The sequence below is a fragment of the Molothrus aeneus genome, chromosome 4 (genome assembly GCF_037042795.1).
Source record: "Molothrus aeneus isolate 106 chromosome 4, BPBGC_Maene_1.0, whole genome shotgun sequence".
Taxonomy (NCBI): Eukaryota; Metazoa; Chordata; class Aves; order Passeriformes; family Icteridae; genus Molothrus; species Molothrus aeneus.
Window position 1 is genome coordinate 41,639,125 of NC_089649.1, and position 18,998 is coordinate 41,658,122.

Below are 18,998 nucleotides of genomic sequence, written 5' to 3' on the forward strand. Positions count from 1 at the left end.
TGAAAAAATTAGAATTGTGTTACAGTTACATTACAGATAAGAAGTGAAAGGTTAAAGAGTATTAAAATCTGGAATGCTTGGATAAAGAGGACAGTATTAAGTGAAAAAAAATGTAGCAGGAGCAAAACATTTTGAAAAGAAGGACGTGGATTCAAAACAAAAAATTCAGTCTGTATACATGCAAAAGCCTGTATATATGAAATGGAGAATAAATTTTTTTACTGTAAGAAGCTGTAATTTTAATAAACTAAAAATACTTTGAAAGAGAGGAGTAATTTTAATAGAACTAGACTAACTATAAATAACTAAATATAAACACCTTGTAGCACTGGAAATACCATGCAGTACTGCAGAGATGCAATACACTAGTGGATTTATATAAAAAGTTCAGGCACACACAAACCTGATGCCTTTACTCAGTCATAGCACAGAAGCACAACAGGAAGAAAACACAGCATACTGATAGTATTGAGACACTTGGGTAAAAGCAAAATACTGAAAGACTAGACACTGAGCTCCTTGTCCATGGAAAAGCTGTTATTGCACACTGGGCATCCAGTTCCATACCCTGTGTGAATAGCTGTGACCTCTGACAGGTGAGCTGCAGGATCTCTTAGTCATCACTGGGCTACGAGGAGGTTTACCCATAACAAATAGCTCCCTCTTTAAATTAGCCTAGAAGAACCACAAAAACTTTGTCAAGCGAGAGTTTAAGAATGAAGCACCATGGGATTTTTGTTGCTTCATTCCTACATGCAAGTCAGACATGCTTTTCCTGATAACAAAAAGCAATTGTTACAGGTAGGAGGAGTACTGTTAGTACACAGTATTTTCATTGCTGCCTCTGTATCTTTTTTTCCCAAGGGTTTCTTGCTCTGATACACACCCTTACATGTTACAATTATAAGATGAATCGTGTATAGCATATGCAATTGGAACAGTTATTGCATGTGTACCCCCTGAAGTAGCTCAGATAATAACACAGAAAAGCTCAACAGCATAGAGCAGAAATGCTACCTTAGAAATACCAATGGTGAATGTAAATCCTTGCTGTTAAACAGAACACACCCCCGGATTTGCATTTAGAAAGCAAGTAAATACTTGGTGGAAAGTACTTCATGGAAGTATCCTCATTTTGTTAGCATCACTACAAATCAGCTTCATGTTTGTCAGAATTCAGTTATTAAGGAGTGTGTGTGCAGCCCATGTGAAATCTCATGGGCAGGAGTGAGCTGGGGGGAATGTGAGGAGAGCAGAGTGCTATATTGGAAACCTTTTCTTAGGTATTTCTGACTGTCAGTAGAATGTGACTAAACAAAAAAAAAAAACCATCCCCCTCTTAGGAGAGGGGTGAATAAGAACAGCAAAAAAAGATACCAAGAGAGGCCAAGGAGGCAGGAAAATGTCAGCATTTCTCCTTATGATGTGTCTTCAGACTTCTTTTTTTGGAGGACACATCCCACCCACCAACAAAATGCAAAGTGCCACTTCCCACCCATAGCTCCTTGTATTCCATTTAGTTTTAAGCCACATAGCAAATATATATATATATATATATGTGTGTGTGTACATATGTATTTTTAAATTAACAAAAGTTACTGAAGTATGCGTATACCGTTTCAAGAACATATATTCCTTCTATGTATTTTCAGCTTGGATTAACACACCTTGCTCAAATAAGGGCAAGGAATATACAGGTCACCTAAAAAGAATTTCAATGTAGATGAGGAATGTTCTTAATTTTTCTGGTTAGGCTAAGCAAAAGCACCAAAAGCACTCTGCCAACTGCTACATTATTAAAAGCTGTAGACACAAGTGCAGCACTCTATTTTACTCTTCTTTGAGATGGAGCAAACCTAAGCTCATGACAGATTCATGCCCTGGAAAGAAGCCTTATGTCTCTTCCCTGCTTCAGATAAAAACCCTGATTTTTCAACAGATTTGTTGATCTTAAGACTTCTTTAAGTCCATTATGTCTGTTTTTTCTGTGAATGCACATTGTAAAATGGGGTTGATCTTAAGAAAAGAAAAAAAAAAGGAGGGCATTTATGACATAGATGTAATGATGGAATGATCACTTTTCTAGGATAGTTTCTCTTTACGTTACTTTTTCTCCTATTCATGAGCAGACAAATCTTCTGGAAGTTAGCACTGCAAATTAACTTTGTCTTTCTAGAGCAAGTTTTCATTTTTCTGCCACAGAGCTTCAATGCTGACACAAAATGTAGTCCTGAAGAGGGAATAATCTTTGTCAAGTCCTTGACTAACAGAATTGGTATTTAGAACATGACCCTCAGCAGTGGTGCTTTCCTGTGAAATTTATGACTTTTCTCCCAGGCTTTGGATTGAAATTGAAAACAGAAACACTAATGTTATCTAGTTTCTGCATAGTTAAATACAGTTCTGTTTCATTCAAGTAACTCAGTTACACTGCTGTCCTAGTATGAACCTGAAATTGAGTAGGCGGCTTTCTGCTTTCCTATCATTGGTATCTCCTTAAACTATTGAATTGTATCACAATGGTTATAGCTTTACCTTGTGTTTCACTTGAAAAAGACCTATCAATCCTCCATTTCTTATGTTATTTAATATTAGTAGAGAAAGCAGTACATCTGAGAAGATCAAACTCAGTGTTAGCCTTGCAGTTATTTAATAGACACAAAGCTTTACAACAATCCATATTCAAGGGGTGCAGTTACCTTTAACTGTAGTGAGTCTTTCTCCTGCTGATGTAAGGGTTTAGAGAGGAGAGGAGCTGAGAGGGAAGCAGTAGACAGGGATATTGTAGGAACGGAGTGGGAAGTAGGTGCCTTGGCAGAGGGAAATGGAAGATTAGAGGAAAGATGGAAAAGAGGATCAGTCTCTTGATGTTCCAGCAGAAAGCAGAGCTGGCTTAAATGTTTAAGAAATATGAGAAGTAGCTCTGCTATAAAACTGTGTTCCAAAATCAGCTGAAGGATGTCAAATGCTCAGTAAGGGGGCATGTAACTAACCTCAACAATCGCAAATCTCATGCTAATCTTATTATTAGTCATCTACTTTTCTGGAAGACATCTCTTGCCTCAGAAAGCATTAAAACGATGCCGTTTGTCGCCATGGATTTCACCTCTATTCTTAAGTTTTCTTCTTTGTTTTTCAGGTCATTTAAGGGTAGAATGTAATTAAAGGGCAAAATGTAATTAAATAGTTTAACATTTGGTCTAAAACATATTGTCCTAAGCACCTGACATGCATGCTGTCAGTGAAAGCAACTACCTGAATAGTCTGTTGAAGTAAGTGCTGAACAGAAAAAAGAGCTATCCCTGGGAACCACACAAACTGTATAGTTACATTGTGGCATTTAATGGCCAGCACACACTTGGGATAGCTCAGTGATGTAGGGTCCCAAAGAGGAACAGGGAGGGCTTGGGGAGGAAGCATTTGTGTAACTGCCAAACATAATCTGATCTGTTACTGTTAGTCAGATCCTTGTAACAGAGCCTGCTATAAATACATCAGCTGTGAGCTGACACATGCCAAGCACAAACCGCAGAGTCTCTGCAGCAGGCACATGTCCCTCCTCTGGAGGCTGCTGACAGCATTTGCTTGCTGGGGCCTCTCTCTCAAAAGGGGCAGCATGCAATGGGCTGGGGAGGGAAATGGTTCACTGGCTTTTCACATCAGAAACTCCTCAGCAAAGAGCAAGGGCAGGAGGGAAAGGACTAGCACAATTGATACATCATAGAATTTACAATAGTGCATATGCCTGCTTCTGAGAAGGGACTGCCCCCTAACGCTGACAATTTTTAATCATAGAATCATAGAATGGTTTGGGTGGGAAGGGATCTTAAAGATCATCTAATTCCAACCTCCCTACCATGGGCAGGGACACCTTTCTTCTTAAATCAGCTTGCTCAGAGCTCAGTTTTATCAAATGCAATTATATAAAAGTGTGCCTGTGCACAATACAAACGTGTAGATACAAGGCAGAGAACAATTACACTAAGTTATCTGAACACAGAAGTCAGGGTTGTCAGAAATTAAAATACCTTAAAAATATCTGGTGAAGTATATCCTTCATAACAATCCATAGAATCTTCTCCACTTGCTATTGGGAATTCTAAATTGTCATGTACCAGATCCTCCTCTATGTACAGTCTAGTCAGTTCTTCTGTTGTGTCTTGTGCTTCTCCAGAGAAATCTGATTCTTGAGATTCTGACTGATCCCCTTTATTAAGTGACAGGTCTGCAGTACAGATTTCCTCTTCATTTTCAGCAGCTAGCACACTGGACAAGGAACCTTCTTCATATGGCAAAGGGATGTTATGCATAGCACCATGTTCACCTTCTCTTGTAGCATCTGACAAATCTCTAGGTACTTCAATAACTAAAGGATCAATTATGCTTTCTAAGTCTTTATCTTTTCCTGATTTGGTATTGTTGCTGACATGCTTATATGTTATGTCATGAGATGAGCTGGCTGAAGATGAGACAGAGGGAGATACAAGAGAGGACAGAGGGAGATCTGTAGGAGAGCTGAGAAACACCTCTGTATTTGGCATAAAGTGACCATCCTTAACATGGTGAATGCTATTACCTGGGGAGGTTGCTATAGTCTGGGAGGTTGCTAATGCCAAAGAATTGAGTTCTTCTAAGTCACAAAGAAAACTGTCTGGAACTGATGGAGAAGTTAAGCTGCACATGCCTGAAGGTCTTGAGAACCCAACAGTTCTTGAGAACAAGTCACTACAGTCAACCTGGAGAATCTTTTGATCAATGTGTGACCAAGATGACGGAAGTTGTCTGGAAAGTGGGCTCAGTGCTTGGGAAGGCAACTTCAAAAATAAGAAAAACATGGGAATTGAAATAGATAAGCATGACAGAGAATTAGGATATGAGTAAACTGGAAAATAAAAATGTCTGTGCCATCATCTGGATTACAGGGTACAATTTCAGTGACCATGGGTGTCTGAAATCACTACTATATGAATCAGAACAGCAGGAAAGACATTTGAAACATGAAACTATCAGGTTCTGGCTTAGGGCATAAATGTCAAACATGAAGACAGATCTGAATCATTACATTCATGAAGGCAACTGCATTTGATCTGCTGAAGTTATGTTACTCATGGTGCTCTGTTAGTGAGCCTGTCACAGGTTATTAAATCATACAATTAATAACAATAATAATTAATTTTTCCCAAACCATTACTCTTATTTTGAGAATAGAATTTTCAGAAGTACACTTCAGGTGTTATTAAATACTTCTTTCTAAATACAACAACCGAGGTAATTTCTAATTATTAAAATGTTAATACTTCTACTTTTTCTTAGTACTTCTGAGTAAATGTTTAAGAAACATCTTTAATACATTGCATACTTTTATTAAGGCATGAGCTGCTGCTCAGAATGAATGAATTTGAGAATTCAGAATGAATTTTTTTTCAAAATTAACCCTATTAGTTCAAAATGATGTCAACATTTGTGAAAGGTACATTCAGTTCAAACTGGACATAGGCAGTCAACAATGCTTTTGAAATAGTGACAGCACAGTACACAAGAGTATGCTTTGAGTACCGTTACACAATATTGATTGAAGTATCCTTCTGGTAAGAGAAACGTCCTTTTCTAAGAACGAGAGACTGGTGAGTCATACGTACACAGCATCAGTAGATATCCATTGCTTCAGTAAATACTGAAAATGCATTTTTATTACTATAAATCCTCAAAATTAAACTTGAGCAAAAAATATTTCGATCTCATCATTACAACTATCCAAAATAATTAGATGTACACCTCTAAGTTATCTGGACTGCTACACACTTTAATTATTAATGTAGTAGAGAAAAAAATTTCAGAAGTCTACGATAATGTTGCAGAATAGGGAGGTTAGTTTACTTACCTTCTGCTTGAGTTTTCTTGAGGCAAACAGCTTTATATTATAGTTAGACAAACCTTTGTTACAGAGTCTTCTGTACCAAAGTAAACAGTATAGACTGATACAATGCAGTCTGCTAAACAGAGCTAGGTTGTTACAGAAATACTCAGTCTCTTTCCCTCATCATTCCTCTTAAGCAAGGGTCCCTAACCTGTGGTTTTAAGGTCAGTAATACTGCTGAGGAGATTTCACCATTTTTACTTTCCCATGGCTATAAGCTGCACTATATATCTATATCTAAAGATATAGATGGATTAGGCCAAGTTACAGAGGGCAAAACTTGCTCACAACTTGTATTGCTTATTTATCTTACTGCCATTAGGTCAGAGAAGTTTAGTACAATTGTTCTAGCAACAAGCAGTGATATGTGGTAAAAATCTCCAAAGGAGTAGGGAAAGTGGTATCAGAAAGTGTGGTAAACTCTAGAACACCATCAGGACTGATGAAATTCTTCCAGGTAGCCAGGAACAACATGTCTTCTTTCTGTATTCAGAAATGGTATTGCCATTTCTGAATACAGCAGAATCCAGAAAAAAGATGTCTGTTTAAGAGTCTCAGTGGAAGGTGGTTTTGATTTTTTTTAACCTGATTGTTGAAGAAGTATCTTATGTTAAAAAGAAGGCTTCTACTAATTTCCTTCCCTCATGAACTAATTTAGTAAAAACTAACTTAATAATAGCAGCAGGATACTTTTGTTATATGGATGTAAATGCTCTGAAGCATCACCTGTGTTCAACAAGAGCTACGGAGCTTTGGCAGGATACCTTAGAGAGAAGCCTGCTCCATAGAAATCAGGGAGAGGCATCTCTGGAATAGGGAGCACTTAAACTGCCTCATAGTCTTGACTTGCTTTCAGGACCCTCTGGAGTCCTGTAACAATAAGGAGCCCTAGCTTATTAATACCTCAGTTGGCAGCTACAGAATTTGATGTTACTTGAGCAGTTTTGTGGGAATAGAAGAAATAGGATCTAGTTCTCTGTTGTGACACATTCTGAAAAACCAGACAAGACCTGTTCTAGCAACTGTCCCAAACTAACTGATGCTTATTACTAAGAGATATTTTCAGGGGCTACTGTTGCCTATAAATGACATCTTTGGATAGCTTTTTACAACCCCAAAGTAGTTAGTAAATGTGGAACTTATTTCAAAGTTGAAGCATGTGGATGATCACCAAGTATGGAAGTAGATAGAAGTAGATAGAAGTAGAAAAGAGGACAAACCCAAATGAAACATGAATTAATAGCAGGACAAAGAATTTTATAATTACACACAAAACTCACTGCCCACGCTGAAGAGATAAACAGCAAAGGTAAAGAGGAAGATCTAGAAAAGTTTCCATCTTGAATGTTCAAAGTAATTGATAGCAAGTTAATTCTTAGCACAGTTTGTATGCAGAAACTTCCTTAGTTTTGATCACTGCCAAAAATGTTATGTTCCCCATACAGGTGAGTGCAAAGCCTCACAAGTGAATGATAAACCAGAACACAGGAATCTTTCTGCAGCATCCTGTAGTATGGTTTGTGGTGGTTATCTAGACTAGGAAGGAGAACAATTTGGAACCTATGATATGCATCTGGTGTGAAAAATATACAAGCATAAAGGTCTGCATTCAAGTTCATTGGCAATGTGATGACAATCATCTCACTCCTAAATGAAACAATACTGTCAGTTTGTACCCCTCCAAGGAATGTACCAACATTCTAGCCTCCTCATAGACTGTGAATGGCAAAAGGAGGAAGGTTTTGGTACAGAATCACTGGCTGTTCTCCTTTGCTTTAAAGGTACAGAACTGGTCTTGGCAAGCTGTGTCCTGCATGCTTATGGAACCCTAGGCTTTTAGGACAGCTGTGTTATGGGAATGCCTTCACATTGTATACTATTAGAAATCTGCTAGACACACCCTTAATGCTCAAATTCTTGCTAAGATTCCCAAATAAATTTTTCTCTCTTGACTTGACTTTTCTGCCCAAATTTCACCTGTCTCTACTAAAAATAATGTAATAGCCAATTAAGAAAAGAGCATAAATCCTGGCAGAATATGAGACACACTTGTCTATTAAAAATTATTTACTAACAACATAGCAATGCAATTCTACCTGTGCAAGAAAGAAAATGTTGTGTACTTAATCCCAAGTTATGTATAATGTTAACAAAATATTACAAGTCCTTCTAAACCCACTCTAGGGGTGGCAGCTAACATCAGAAAATCCTTACCTTAGTTGAACTTAAATGATGTATTCTGTCACTAGAATAGCTTTGGGGTATTGGAGGGTCAGGATAGTCATCTACACCTTTTGATGGATTCTTTTTGATGACTTCTACATAGGAGACAGGGAAGATGCCTTGTTTGTTGGTTCCTGGTATTTTACCTTCATACCAGTTTTGATCAACTCGCTTAAGAAGAATTACTCTGTCTCCCTGAAATGCATTATGAAAATGAGTTATCAGCATATACATTGAAAGTTAATTTTGTACATAACAACTATTATTTTAACACATAATATTATCTTCCCTACAGTGCTGCTTTCCATCAGTCTTGAGCATCATCTCCATTTTCCCATTTTTTCCTCCCATTGATAACAGCCATATATAAAACTATCATCCCAGTAAAAGGAGGGGTTAGGCATAGACTATAAATGCTGTTCTTTTACTGGAGGGGAATCTCATCTAGTCCTTTCCTCTTGCTTGGGAGATTAACATTAACACTTTTCTTTGGAACATAACCTGTTTTAATTGTTGGCCAAACCACTAGCTAATGCCCCAACCATAGTATGCATTGACTGATATGCCCATTTTTTCTTACGAGTGATAAAAGTTCAACAGTGAAATCCGTGCAAGTGCTTTGTCATCAGTAAAATTCGAGTAAGTGAAGGTAGAAAACTAAAATATGTCAGTCTGTTGAAAATATGAGAGAAATAAGTGTTTTTCCTATGTAAAATAGGCAGAACCTCACTGTTTTTAGGGACTGTAGAAATTGAAAACCTTATATTCAAACCTTTTACTTTACATGCTAGACCCTTCTTTGGTTTGCATGATGTTCTTTTCACCATGTCTTTCTGAAACAAATCCTTGCCTATTAGTTTTGCATTCTTTTGGGTTTCTTCAGTTTTGTTTCTGTAGCTGATGTGTGGAGTTCACTACAATTGTCCTTACTGAGATGGAACAAAGGAAAACCAATGCAAATCAGCTTTCCAAACAAACCAAAACTGGGCTGTTAAGATTATGATCACCTCAATAAACACAAAAGCTAATTTTAGAAAGAAATAAGACCCCCAATTATCCCCAACCTCTGACTTCTCTAAGTTCCTCTTCCTGGGTTTTTTTTAGATCTCTCTGACTTTTACAAATTTCAAATTAATAAAAAAAATCCATTATTTTCAGTAGTGCTAGATTAGGCTATAGGTCAGCAACAAACATCTCTATCCTTACTTTTTTGCTTAAAAGAAAAACAAACCACTGAAAAGCTTCTATGAACTCTAATTCTTAAAAGAAAAAAAAAAGTAAGGGGCAGAACTTCCCAGTGGATGAGAAGTAACCACTGCTTACAACTAAGCATTTAATGTCTGCAATAATAAAGTTTCTCTACAGTATTAATATTCCAATATTCCACCAAGTCTAACAAACTTCAGAAATGAAACAGTTATTTTGTTCATGTGCAATTCAGTATAGCCAACAGGATATGCATAGGAAAGATAATAGAACATTATAAACAAAGAGCTGTTATTAAATAAAATATTTACATTCACAAAAATATCTCTGAGGCTTTTTTTGGTATCTTTTATCTTGTGTAATTTTCTCTTTATTCTACATTAAAATCCTTACTATGATAATTGTGACAGCCAAGAATAATTTAAAAAAGGAATAGATGATTGAAGTGAAAACTCAAAATTTAGCTGGGCAGTTAGCAGCTGATTGCATATGCTACTCTGCCACAGTCCAAATTAAAGGAAAAACACATTTACAGTATTTGCAGGTAGCTGAGACAGACTGCAAGGCAACAAGCTATTATGTTAGTGTTTCCTACCATGGCACTGCTTTGTGCATTGCAAATCTAGAATGCAGAGTGCACAAAGAGCAGTATTTACCTATATATTGATTCTGTGTAGCAGGAGACATTATAATGGTATTTTGCTGGAAGATAGTTCTCAACTGTACCTTTCTAAGTGATAACTCCACATTTGTGTCTGCACTGAAATTATATTTGGCAACAGCTTCTCCAATCTCTCCAATCTGTGCAGGGGGAGGTGGCCTGGCAGGCTGTGCTTTTTCTGGAGGAGAAAGTTTCTAAGGAAAAAAAAAAAAAACCAAACAGATTTTCGTCATTCTCATGTGGTTTGTGGACCTATTACCCAAATTAATTAAAAGAATTAAAACAAAGAACAAACCTCAACATAAGAAATTGGGAATATTCCAACTCTTCCATGGTGCTCACCCTCATACCAGTTTTGATCAATTTTCCTGAGGATATAGACAGTATCTCCTTTCTTAAAGGACAGCTCTCTGTAACAAATTTATTTATATCAGATGTTTATAGCTTTACATTTAACTCTTCTCCCTGCATGGTTCCTGAGATCTTTACAGTTTGGAACTTAAACAGAATGTAACAACTAAACATTTGAAGAAAAAGTGTCACAGCTGTGGTACATTTATCAGTTGATCATAACATATAAAATCAAATGACTTGCATTTATGAATCCCCATGAAGTATCTATAGGTTACAAAGGCCTGTCTTACATTGTGATTTCAAGGAGGCATTGCTAGTTACCACCAGAGAACTTAGTATGATGTGTGCGTGCAAGTATGATGGTCTTCATGGCTTATCACTACCTTTCTGCAGCATAAAGCTTGGTGTGCTTCTGCTCTACACACTTTTTCTTTCATAACATCTATTCAGAAGCATGAAGGACACAGGACTATGTTCTCACCATTTCTTGATATCAGAGATGGTGGGTTGTTAAATATTGGATACCAAAAAAGGGACTTTAACATCATTAAGAATATTTTCAGATCCTGGCTTGGGAGATCTTTGCAGTATCATCCATTTGGTTATTCAAGAGCTAATGTGCTGCTCTGGTAATTTCAGTTGTGAGTTTTGTCCTGACACAGCTAATGTAATTCTACTGTCAATGTTTGATCATATCTAAAGACTGTTTAAATGTCTTGAATCATTGGAACAACAGCAGAACTTAATTGTAGACATTCTACTTTGTCGGTCTCATATCCTAAATTAGTGGTTCCCAATCTTTTGCTATGGACCACTGCTTTTTGTGTTGGTATGTGGCACGTTACATCCTGCAGAAAGCTTGTGTATGTTGAGACAGACAGGAAGAGGCTGAAGCATTATACAGACTTTTGATAAACTCATTATCTATGACTGTAGTTTAAGCAATTTACCCTCTGTCACCTAAATGTAATTCACAACCAAGAGCCTTCACAACCTGTGCTCTAGAAGGTGGAAGATGCACAGCTATTCATGTGTTCAAACAGATACAATGGAGAATATAATAATTTAAGATAATTTTTTTACAAAGTAACTTCTCACACAGTTTGCAAGTGCAGGGACTACTGTGGCAGCAAGCAGGGTCCTCATGCCCATGGCATTCACTGTTGAAACTGGCTCGAACACCACTTAAGTGGTAGAAAGAGTTTGCTTGAATTATGAAGTCTTGAATGAACAAAAGTCTAGTACTTACTTAGAAGTCTGAGCTTTAAAGTCATATACAGCTCTAGCTGGCAGTTTCTGAAAAACAGGTGAAGTGATTAATACATTCAGGTAGTATTACTGTATGATAAATGTGTTTCAATTTTTAAAAGGTGACCAAGATCCAAAAAGAAAAGTATGAGCTTTACAGTGGTTCTTGAAGAAATAGGCAATAAAATATACATCTTTTTTTTAAGGTAGTTAGGTGTTTGGGACCTAGTGTTCTAAAACCAGAAATAGCTAAATTTTAATGCAGACTACTGTGCAACTTGATGTTTAAGAGAAGTACCAAAGTAAATAAAAAAGTTAACTATGTCAATGTGACTTGTAGGCAACTAGATCTCTAGGTACAACATAAATACACATACTTAATATTCTGTAGTATTTTAGGTGCCTTTAATGTAAACTTGTTATCTGTAGGCTATTTTCAAATGCAATGATGCATGACATTTATATATATATTTATATATACACATATTCTCTGACAGCTGGAAATGGTTGGAATATTTTTAATTTCTATAATTACATTCATAGTTTTAAGAAAGCACAGGACTGGAGGTGATCTGGGTCATCTGTGCAGCTCTCTTGCTATCACAGGCAATCACATGATAACATTTCTTTCATACATTTATCAAGTTCTGTCACCAAGTACATGTAAGCTCGATAGGACTGTGTATCTGACAAGTAGCCAGCAGCAGATACTTCAGAGGAAGTGAAAAGCAGAACCACATGAGGGCATTTGTTGAAGTGATTTAGTCTTGCTCTGCAAGTACTTGCACAGATAAGATCACCCCATTGTAATAAATTCCTCTCTAGGATGTCCTAGTGACTAGAATGAGCTGATTATGCTATTCTGAGAGATACTATTTGTCGTGATGTAAAGGTGCACATCTTTTTATGACAGGACTAAAAAGGGACACTTGTAAATTTTACATTTTAGCTTTATTCCAGGCCAGGTATTCTTGACTTGGTTCTCTCTCTTCTTGTCATTTTAAGACTAGCAAATCTAGCACACCTACAGAATTGTCTTCAATATAATAAAAAGTCCCTGAAGTTATTATACGGATCCTGTCAATTTGAATTTTGCTATACTAATACAATTTTTATTACAGATCTTCTTCAAATAAGATAGCCTAAATTTAAAAGCATTTTTCTGTTCCTTGCTCTTATTAAAAACAGTCTCTTAGACAGGAGGGGATATTCATATCAACATATGATTCACATCAACTGTAGCTAAGCCCTATGCAGTCTTTCCTGATTTTGGTACAGCTGGTATTGTAACTATTAAAGCAAATAACAGAAAAAGTGGATATGAAAAGAACAGTGGAGCTGTTTAAATACAAAATACTTTGAAATGTACAAAACATACTGGAAATAGACATGCCTTTTCTCTTTAACATTTTTAAACTTTTTAAAACGATCTTAAAAATGTCTTGTAATTTAAGTATTTTATGTATTTTCAAATTGAAAGATGATTTTCCATGTCACAGGATTCTTTAAAAGAAACATACAATATGGCTCCTATGGAACTATGGAACTCCTATGGAACAATATGGCTATGGAAATTTTTAGACTGTATTTTGTAATGAGAAATCTTTTTTTTAAAAAAGCAGACTTTTAATCAAATTGCAGAAATATAAGCAAGTCAGTGGGGTATAAATGGTTCTGAATTCAGTTCTAACCATACCACCATTTATCAAGGTGTATAGCCCAGACTAAAATCTTATCTATTAGCAATTAAAATATAGTAATCTTTTATGTTGTTTGGAGAGCATTTATAGTTCTAGACCTATAAGCATTCTTAAGATACAGAATAATATACTTTATTTTTCAATATGTATTTTTCAGTGATGCTTTGTGTTACTTTAAAGGTGGTACACTTCCATTTTCTGGTGGCCTGCTTCCATTTACTCTTCCAAAACATAAAAGCAATCAGTACCTAACTATAATCACCAACCGCTACAGATGTTAGAGACTCCTCTTAGGATAACTGGTTTTGTCTAATCCACTGACAGCAGTGGTTTGCTTTCCAAACAAAAATAACAGTGAAATATAGATATTTTGTATCAGTTTTGAAACTACCAAGGTAGTTTCTTTGTGTAATACTTTGGGTTTCTGAACAGCCTTTCCCCAGTCAAATCTGTTATTTTTCTCTATTCCAAACACACACTCCAATCAGTTTTGACAGAGCTGATCAATAACTAGTGAATTTATGTCCATTTCTATTTAATAATGAACAAAAGAATGCAGCTTATCTTACAAAGCCTGATATTATTTTAACTTCTTGAAATACCAATCTCCTTAATGAAAAAGGAAGATGCTGTTCCTTTGGTCTGCATCATTATATAGTCTTAAAACCAAGATAAATCTTGTCTCAAATATGTTTCCAATTTTCCATATGGATATTGCTGTGTTATTTATTGTTGTTTCACTACCTCTTTGTCTGTAGTTCCTCTTCTCTCCCTTGGAGTACATCGTCCCACATCAGTGAAAGCAGAAGAATAGCTTCCAGGAGACTCCTGGTCTACTGAAAACAGAAATTATGTGAAACTACGATAAACAAAACCATTCAAATCTGTAATGCTGCTTGCTTTCATTTAGGGGGGTGAAAAGATATTGAAATCTATATTTTACATTTACTAGAAAGAAAAGCACATGGTATGATGGTTAAGAGCACCTTTAAAGGAAAAAAAAAATTACTAACTTTAAGGAAAGGCTAAGGCTGTCGTCTGATCCAGAGCAGAAGGAACTCTATGACTGAGGATCAAGAGAGTGTATTTATGCCTCACTGTGAAAAGGGATGCTCCCCTGCTGGGCCAAGTGGAAGACATGACAGCAGGTCTCAGACTCCATCAGGTTGCAGGACATTGTTTGGAATGCCAGCAATGTAAACACATAATTACATGCACAACACATGATTCAAGCATGCTTCAATGAGAAAATGTGAAGAAACATTGTTTCCTCCTAAGTGATTTAAGATGCATTTCTACTTTACCAGGGGCACATGTTAGGCAGCACAAGGGAATTTAAAAGGATGTTACTTGATAAAAACAATTCTGTTTTAAGAGATGGAATGCAAATCATATTAGTCACCAATCTATGTGGCAGACTTTTCTAAAGCACAGTTTGCCAGTGTTTATTAGAGGATGATGAATATTTTCTCATGTTTTGATAAGGATAAAATCAAAATCTTATACACTCTATAGCTCTGCAAGTTGCAAATGTGAAATGAAAATAGAACTATTTAATGAACTGCCTCTTAACTTCTGGAAGCACTGTTTTAGTTTCCTACTACCACAGTGGTACTTTCTAGTGGAAACGTGATTTATATTTGTCTTCCTTTGACTTCATTCCCATAATCTGTTGTTACCAAGCTCATACATTTCTAAAGAAATGCAAGTGGAACAAAGAAAAGAACTGAAAGCATCTCATCCATTCTAATTGGTTGTTGGCTAAGCCGCAAAAACTTGAGGCTATTGATAAATACAATGGAGGTAAAGAGATCATTTTATGATTTATGCCATTGGTTGTAAGCATGTCATTCCCAATAAGTATATCCTAGCCCTAGTTCTGGACAGCTTTTTTGATATGGCATGTGTTCCTGAATGAGGATGTACACCTACTGCATAAAGCTAAAGATGCAATGAATGACTCCAAACACATTTTTTTTTCTTAAATTTCTAGCAGTAAGAGAAGGATTTGGAAAGGAGTGAAGATGCAGAAGCTTTAGGACAAAAAATTCTCCTTCTTTTCTCCACAGCTCCTTATGCAGTCAATACTGATAGCTTTGAGTCATCTGCTATGACCTTCAGGTCTCTGTGTGGTTCTAAGAGATGCACACACATCCAGCAAAACACAAAAACTTGATTAGAAGTAGAGCTCAGCTATGACTGGTGCTGATGGAAACTAATTGAATATTCTGCTTTACTCATTCTCCATGCTACTTTAGGGATATTAATGTTGACAGAGTGTATTGCTTTCCTCATGCCAGGCCCCTTCATAACTGCAAAAGCTAATAGAAATCCACATTTACTTTACACTATGGATTTCCTTATTTTCACAGACTGGAAAATTCTCATTTAGCAACTACAATATGTGAAAAACACATTTTTCAACAACTTGAGTCTCATCATGTAGTACTGTGTGCCAGGGTTAATTATGATCAAGTATGACTAATTAAATTCTGAACTGCATTTTATAGCTGTTTTTTTACCAAATTTTCTATTCTAAATATGCCTGTTACAACTAGTTAAGAAAAGATGGTAATAAGTTCAATTCTGATTTCTCTTGAAATACATATTTATTATTGTGCTACTTGCAAAAGTTACACAAAAATATGTGAGAATAAGGATAAGATGGGTCTGATCAAATATTGCATAATTTCTATATTAAAGACATTCTCTCTTACATCCATTTGGGATTTCAAGAATATATTTTAAGTATTTTTTTTATTTTTTAAATTAAAATAAAAGAAAAATCAAAAAAGAGGCAGAGCAACAAACAACTCAAAGCAGTAACTTTAAAAACAGATTGGTCATACCTACCCTGACAATTTCATTCTTGTTTTGATTATTGAGAAATTCCCTTCTAAGAAGACAGGAAATTTCTCAAAATTTATTTTGAAATTCTATGGAAAGAATTAGTTTTGCTGCCACAGAAATTGGAAATTGTTTGAACAGTGGAAATGGAAACTTCCTAAAATGACCTTAATATCTATTCACAAAAAATAACACAAAGTAGTGGATTCATAAGAAAACAGAACCATCTTTCTTTGATACTGGCAGCATTAACAGCATTTTTATCACTTACATTTAATAAAATTATATAGTAAAATGTATTTTAGATTCACATTCTTTTTTTCTTAGTGATAAAGAAAGGATTATCTGCATATTGGTTTAAGTTTGACCAGCATCTTATGATGCATGAATTCACTGCTTAATAACATCATTATAATTCATAGAACTAATTTAGTTTCAATTAGTTGAAATGCACTGCTACTTCAGTTGTCCTGGTTACTGTATTTTGTGAATAGACGGCAAATTTATCTATCCTCAACACCTAGGTGAAAATGATGTCCTTCACTAAGAATTTTGTGGGATGAAAGCTTCTTATAGACAACACAAAGTGGAATGAGAAAGGGTGGGAAACACAGGGAGTAAGGTTGGATAAGTCAATAACAAGGATAGAGGAAGAAAGTAAATCCACCTTGGAAACACAGTGCACTATCATTGTTGTTAGTTGCATCCATGTCTGGAAAAGAGGCACTAAGAGGTAATCTTCCACAATCATTCTGGTACAGTGGACAATGGATAGCACCATCTTGAGGCAGTGGATGAAAAGGCTGGTGCGTGGGACTCTTTTTCAGAGCTTTAAGAGATGAATTCCTTTCTGGAATGTCTGGAAGCAGCTCAGTAATAAGTCTGTGTAATATACTGTTGTCGGGCAAGCTTCCCCGCCTTTTTTCAGCTTTAATTTGGTCACAGATGTCTTTAAGTGCAGAATCTAGTGCTTCAAACACAGATGACTTGCATTTTTTCTTTTCAGTTTGTTTTTTAGGAGCTGCACTTTTTTTCCTCCGGAAAGGCACTGGACTGACGAGGAATGCTATCTTAGACAGGCCGGATTCAACTTCCTGTCTCCTTGGATCTTCAGTGGTTTCTTGCTTAGCCCTTTCATGTTTTAGCATGGTGGTGAAGCGGGTGTAGGATGCTGGGCATCGCCCTTTGCAGGAGCTGATGAGATGCCTGTGGTGGTGGTGATGGTGGTGGTGGTGATGGCCTGATCCATAAAAGCTTTCAGATGAAGTGAAGGAAAAGTGATCAAAGTCACTTTCACTACAAAAGGATGAACCCTCTATCTGGATAAAGTCACTGAGATCAGAAACCACTCCGTCTTGATCGCTGTCTGAAAAATCTATATGTGATCGTTGTGGCTCATCACTGGTCACTTCAATATGAATTGGCACCAGGGTTTTAGACTTGTAGCTCCGTTGTACCTGAGAGGGATGTCTGACTGGAGTTTCTTCTTCCAGCAGGGATTCGATAGAAAACCGCCTCTTTGGACACAAGCCATTTTTAGGAGGCTCTAATGTAACTGTTGACAACATGTCATCACCAAGGTTCGGCATTGATTTCGACTTCTGAATTAACTTTTCAAATTCAGATATTCTGGTTGGCACCATGTCTCTGGGCACCTCCTCAGTAGATGACTCTCTCCAGCCTTGAAGAATACCTTTGTGCTGTTCTTTTTCATATTGCAGTATTCTGGACTTGACAGAACAAATCACGTCAGAATTCATCAAGTCCTTGCGATTGATGCGGTGCATCTTTTTGTACATCTTCAGGAAACCTGGAGCATCATGCGCAGATCTGTGACGAACTCTTGACCTACCACTACCACGGCCCTCAGTGTATGGGGAGTTCCAGTTCATTGAGCAAATTTCTTTGGAGTCCTCCTCACATAACAGAGAGCCCATGCTTTCGGCCTTAGCCTGTGCATCGGGATAGCTATCATGATCATCTGTCAACAGGTCATCACAGCTACGAGATTTCCTCTTTGGAGAAGCAGCTTCCTCTGTGCTACTCCAGACTTCTGCATTTTGGCGAGTCATTTGCCAGCCATTCTTGTAGCTGGTTGCCCTTCTTGAATCATTTGGAACAGCTAAATGTTGTCTGTAAGTGCTACAGTAATCTAATTCATTTGAGGTGTTGTGGTTGTGCACTGAGTAACTTAAAAGGGATGGATATACTTTGCTAATATCCCCACCTTTATAATCCATAGAGCAGCATGGTAAAAAAGAGACATTGCCAGAAATTAAAAGATTCAGAAAGTTTGAATTAGCATCAGTAAGTATTAGAAAGACTAGAAAAGAGATAGTAATTAGTGCATTTATCAGCTTAGGTCAGTACATAGTTTGTTACAGACTAGGACTGCAGAGTTAATAATTAAGTTATTTTCCAGCTGCTAAAATGCACTCATGATAAACTGAACAACAAAAAGAATTCCTTATTAATTATAGAGATGCTATCTCCTCTACAACTGCTGCCATCAAAGCAACATAAGAAACCAGGCATTAATTGGGGATTAATTGGGATTTTTAAGCAGGTCAACAGACAAGAAAAGCTGCAAAGTATTTAAAGATGAAGTCACACAACAAATCTAGACCTCAGGGTAATACTGACTTTTCCAATGGATCATTCTGAAAAAGTTGTTTAGGATTTTTAACCTGTATAATGCCCAGAGTTCACAGCATCCACATATTCTAAGATAGTTAAAATAAAGATAAATCTTTGTATCAGATCAAATAGGAAATTTCTCCATGTTATTCACAGGTAGCCTGCTCCTTCCCTGTGTGGCAGCACTGAAGGGAGCAGTGTTTTG

At 36.6% G+C, this 18,998-nt stretch overlaps 2 protein-coding genes across 19 annotated transcripts in view; both read right to left on the bottom strand.

The window, feature by feature from the left end:
• Nucleotides 1-18,998, bottom strand: part of SORBS2 (sorbin and SH3 domain containing 2) — a 144,163-nt gene that overhangs the window by 7,798 nt on the left and 117,367 nt on the right. For 7 of the 18 annotated variants that reach the window (XM_066548347.1, XM_066548346.1, XM_066548345.1 and 4 more), the window contains 6 exons: nucleotides 16,824-18,383; nucleotides 14,054-14,142; nucleotides 11,611-11,657; nucleotides 10,303-10,417; nucleotides 10,073-10,201; nucleotides 8,132-8,335 (listed from right to left, as the gene is read on the bottom strand). In XM_066548347.1, the coding sequence (XP_066404444.1) occupies nucleotides 8,132-8,335; nucleotides 10,073-10,201; nucleotides 10,303-10,417; nucleotides 11,611-11,657; nucleotides 14,054-14,142; nucleotides 16,824-18,383 (2,144 nt within the window). Of the gene's footprint in view, nucleotides 1-567; nucleotides 676-8,131; nucleotides 8,336-10,072; nucleotides 10,202-10,302; nucleotides 10,418-11,610; nucleotides 11,658-14,053; nucleotides 14,146-16,823; nucleotides 18,384-18,998 lie in introns of all 18 variants that reach the window. The other 11 variants (XM_066548344.1, XM_066548338.1, XM_066548339.1 and 8 more) reach the window with 3 other exon arrangements.
• Nucleotides 2,667-5,179, bottom strand: LOC136555831 (uncharacterized). Its single transcript, XM_066548863.1, has 2 exons — nucleotides 4,029-5,179; nucleotides 2,667-2,810 (listed from the first exon to the last, which is right to left on the bottom strand). Exons 1-2 carry the CDS (start codon nucleotides 4,833-4,835, stop codon nucleotides 2,667-2,669), a joined length of 951 nt encoding a protein of 316 aa, XP_066404960.1. The 5' UTR covers nucleotides 4,836-5,179.

Coding starts and splice junctions, on each gene's coding strand:
- LOC136555831 (XM_066548863.1), bottom strand. CDS start 4,835: ATGTTTTTCTTATTTTTGAAGTTGCCTTCCCAAGCACTGAGCCCACTT. Junction 2,811..4,028: donor CTTCACCAGATATTTTTAAG/GTATTTTAATTT, acceptor CCCTCTGCCAAG/GCACCTACTTCCCACTCCGT.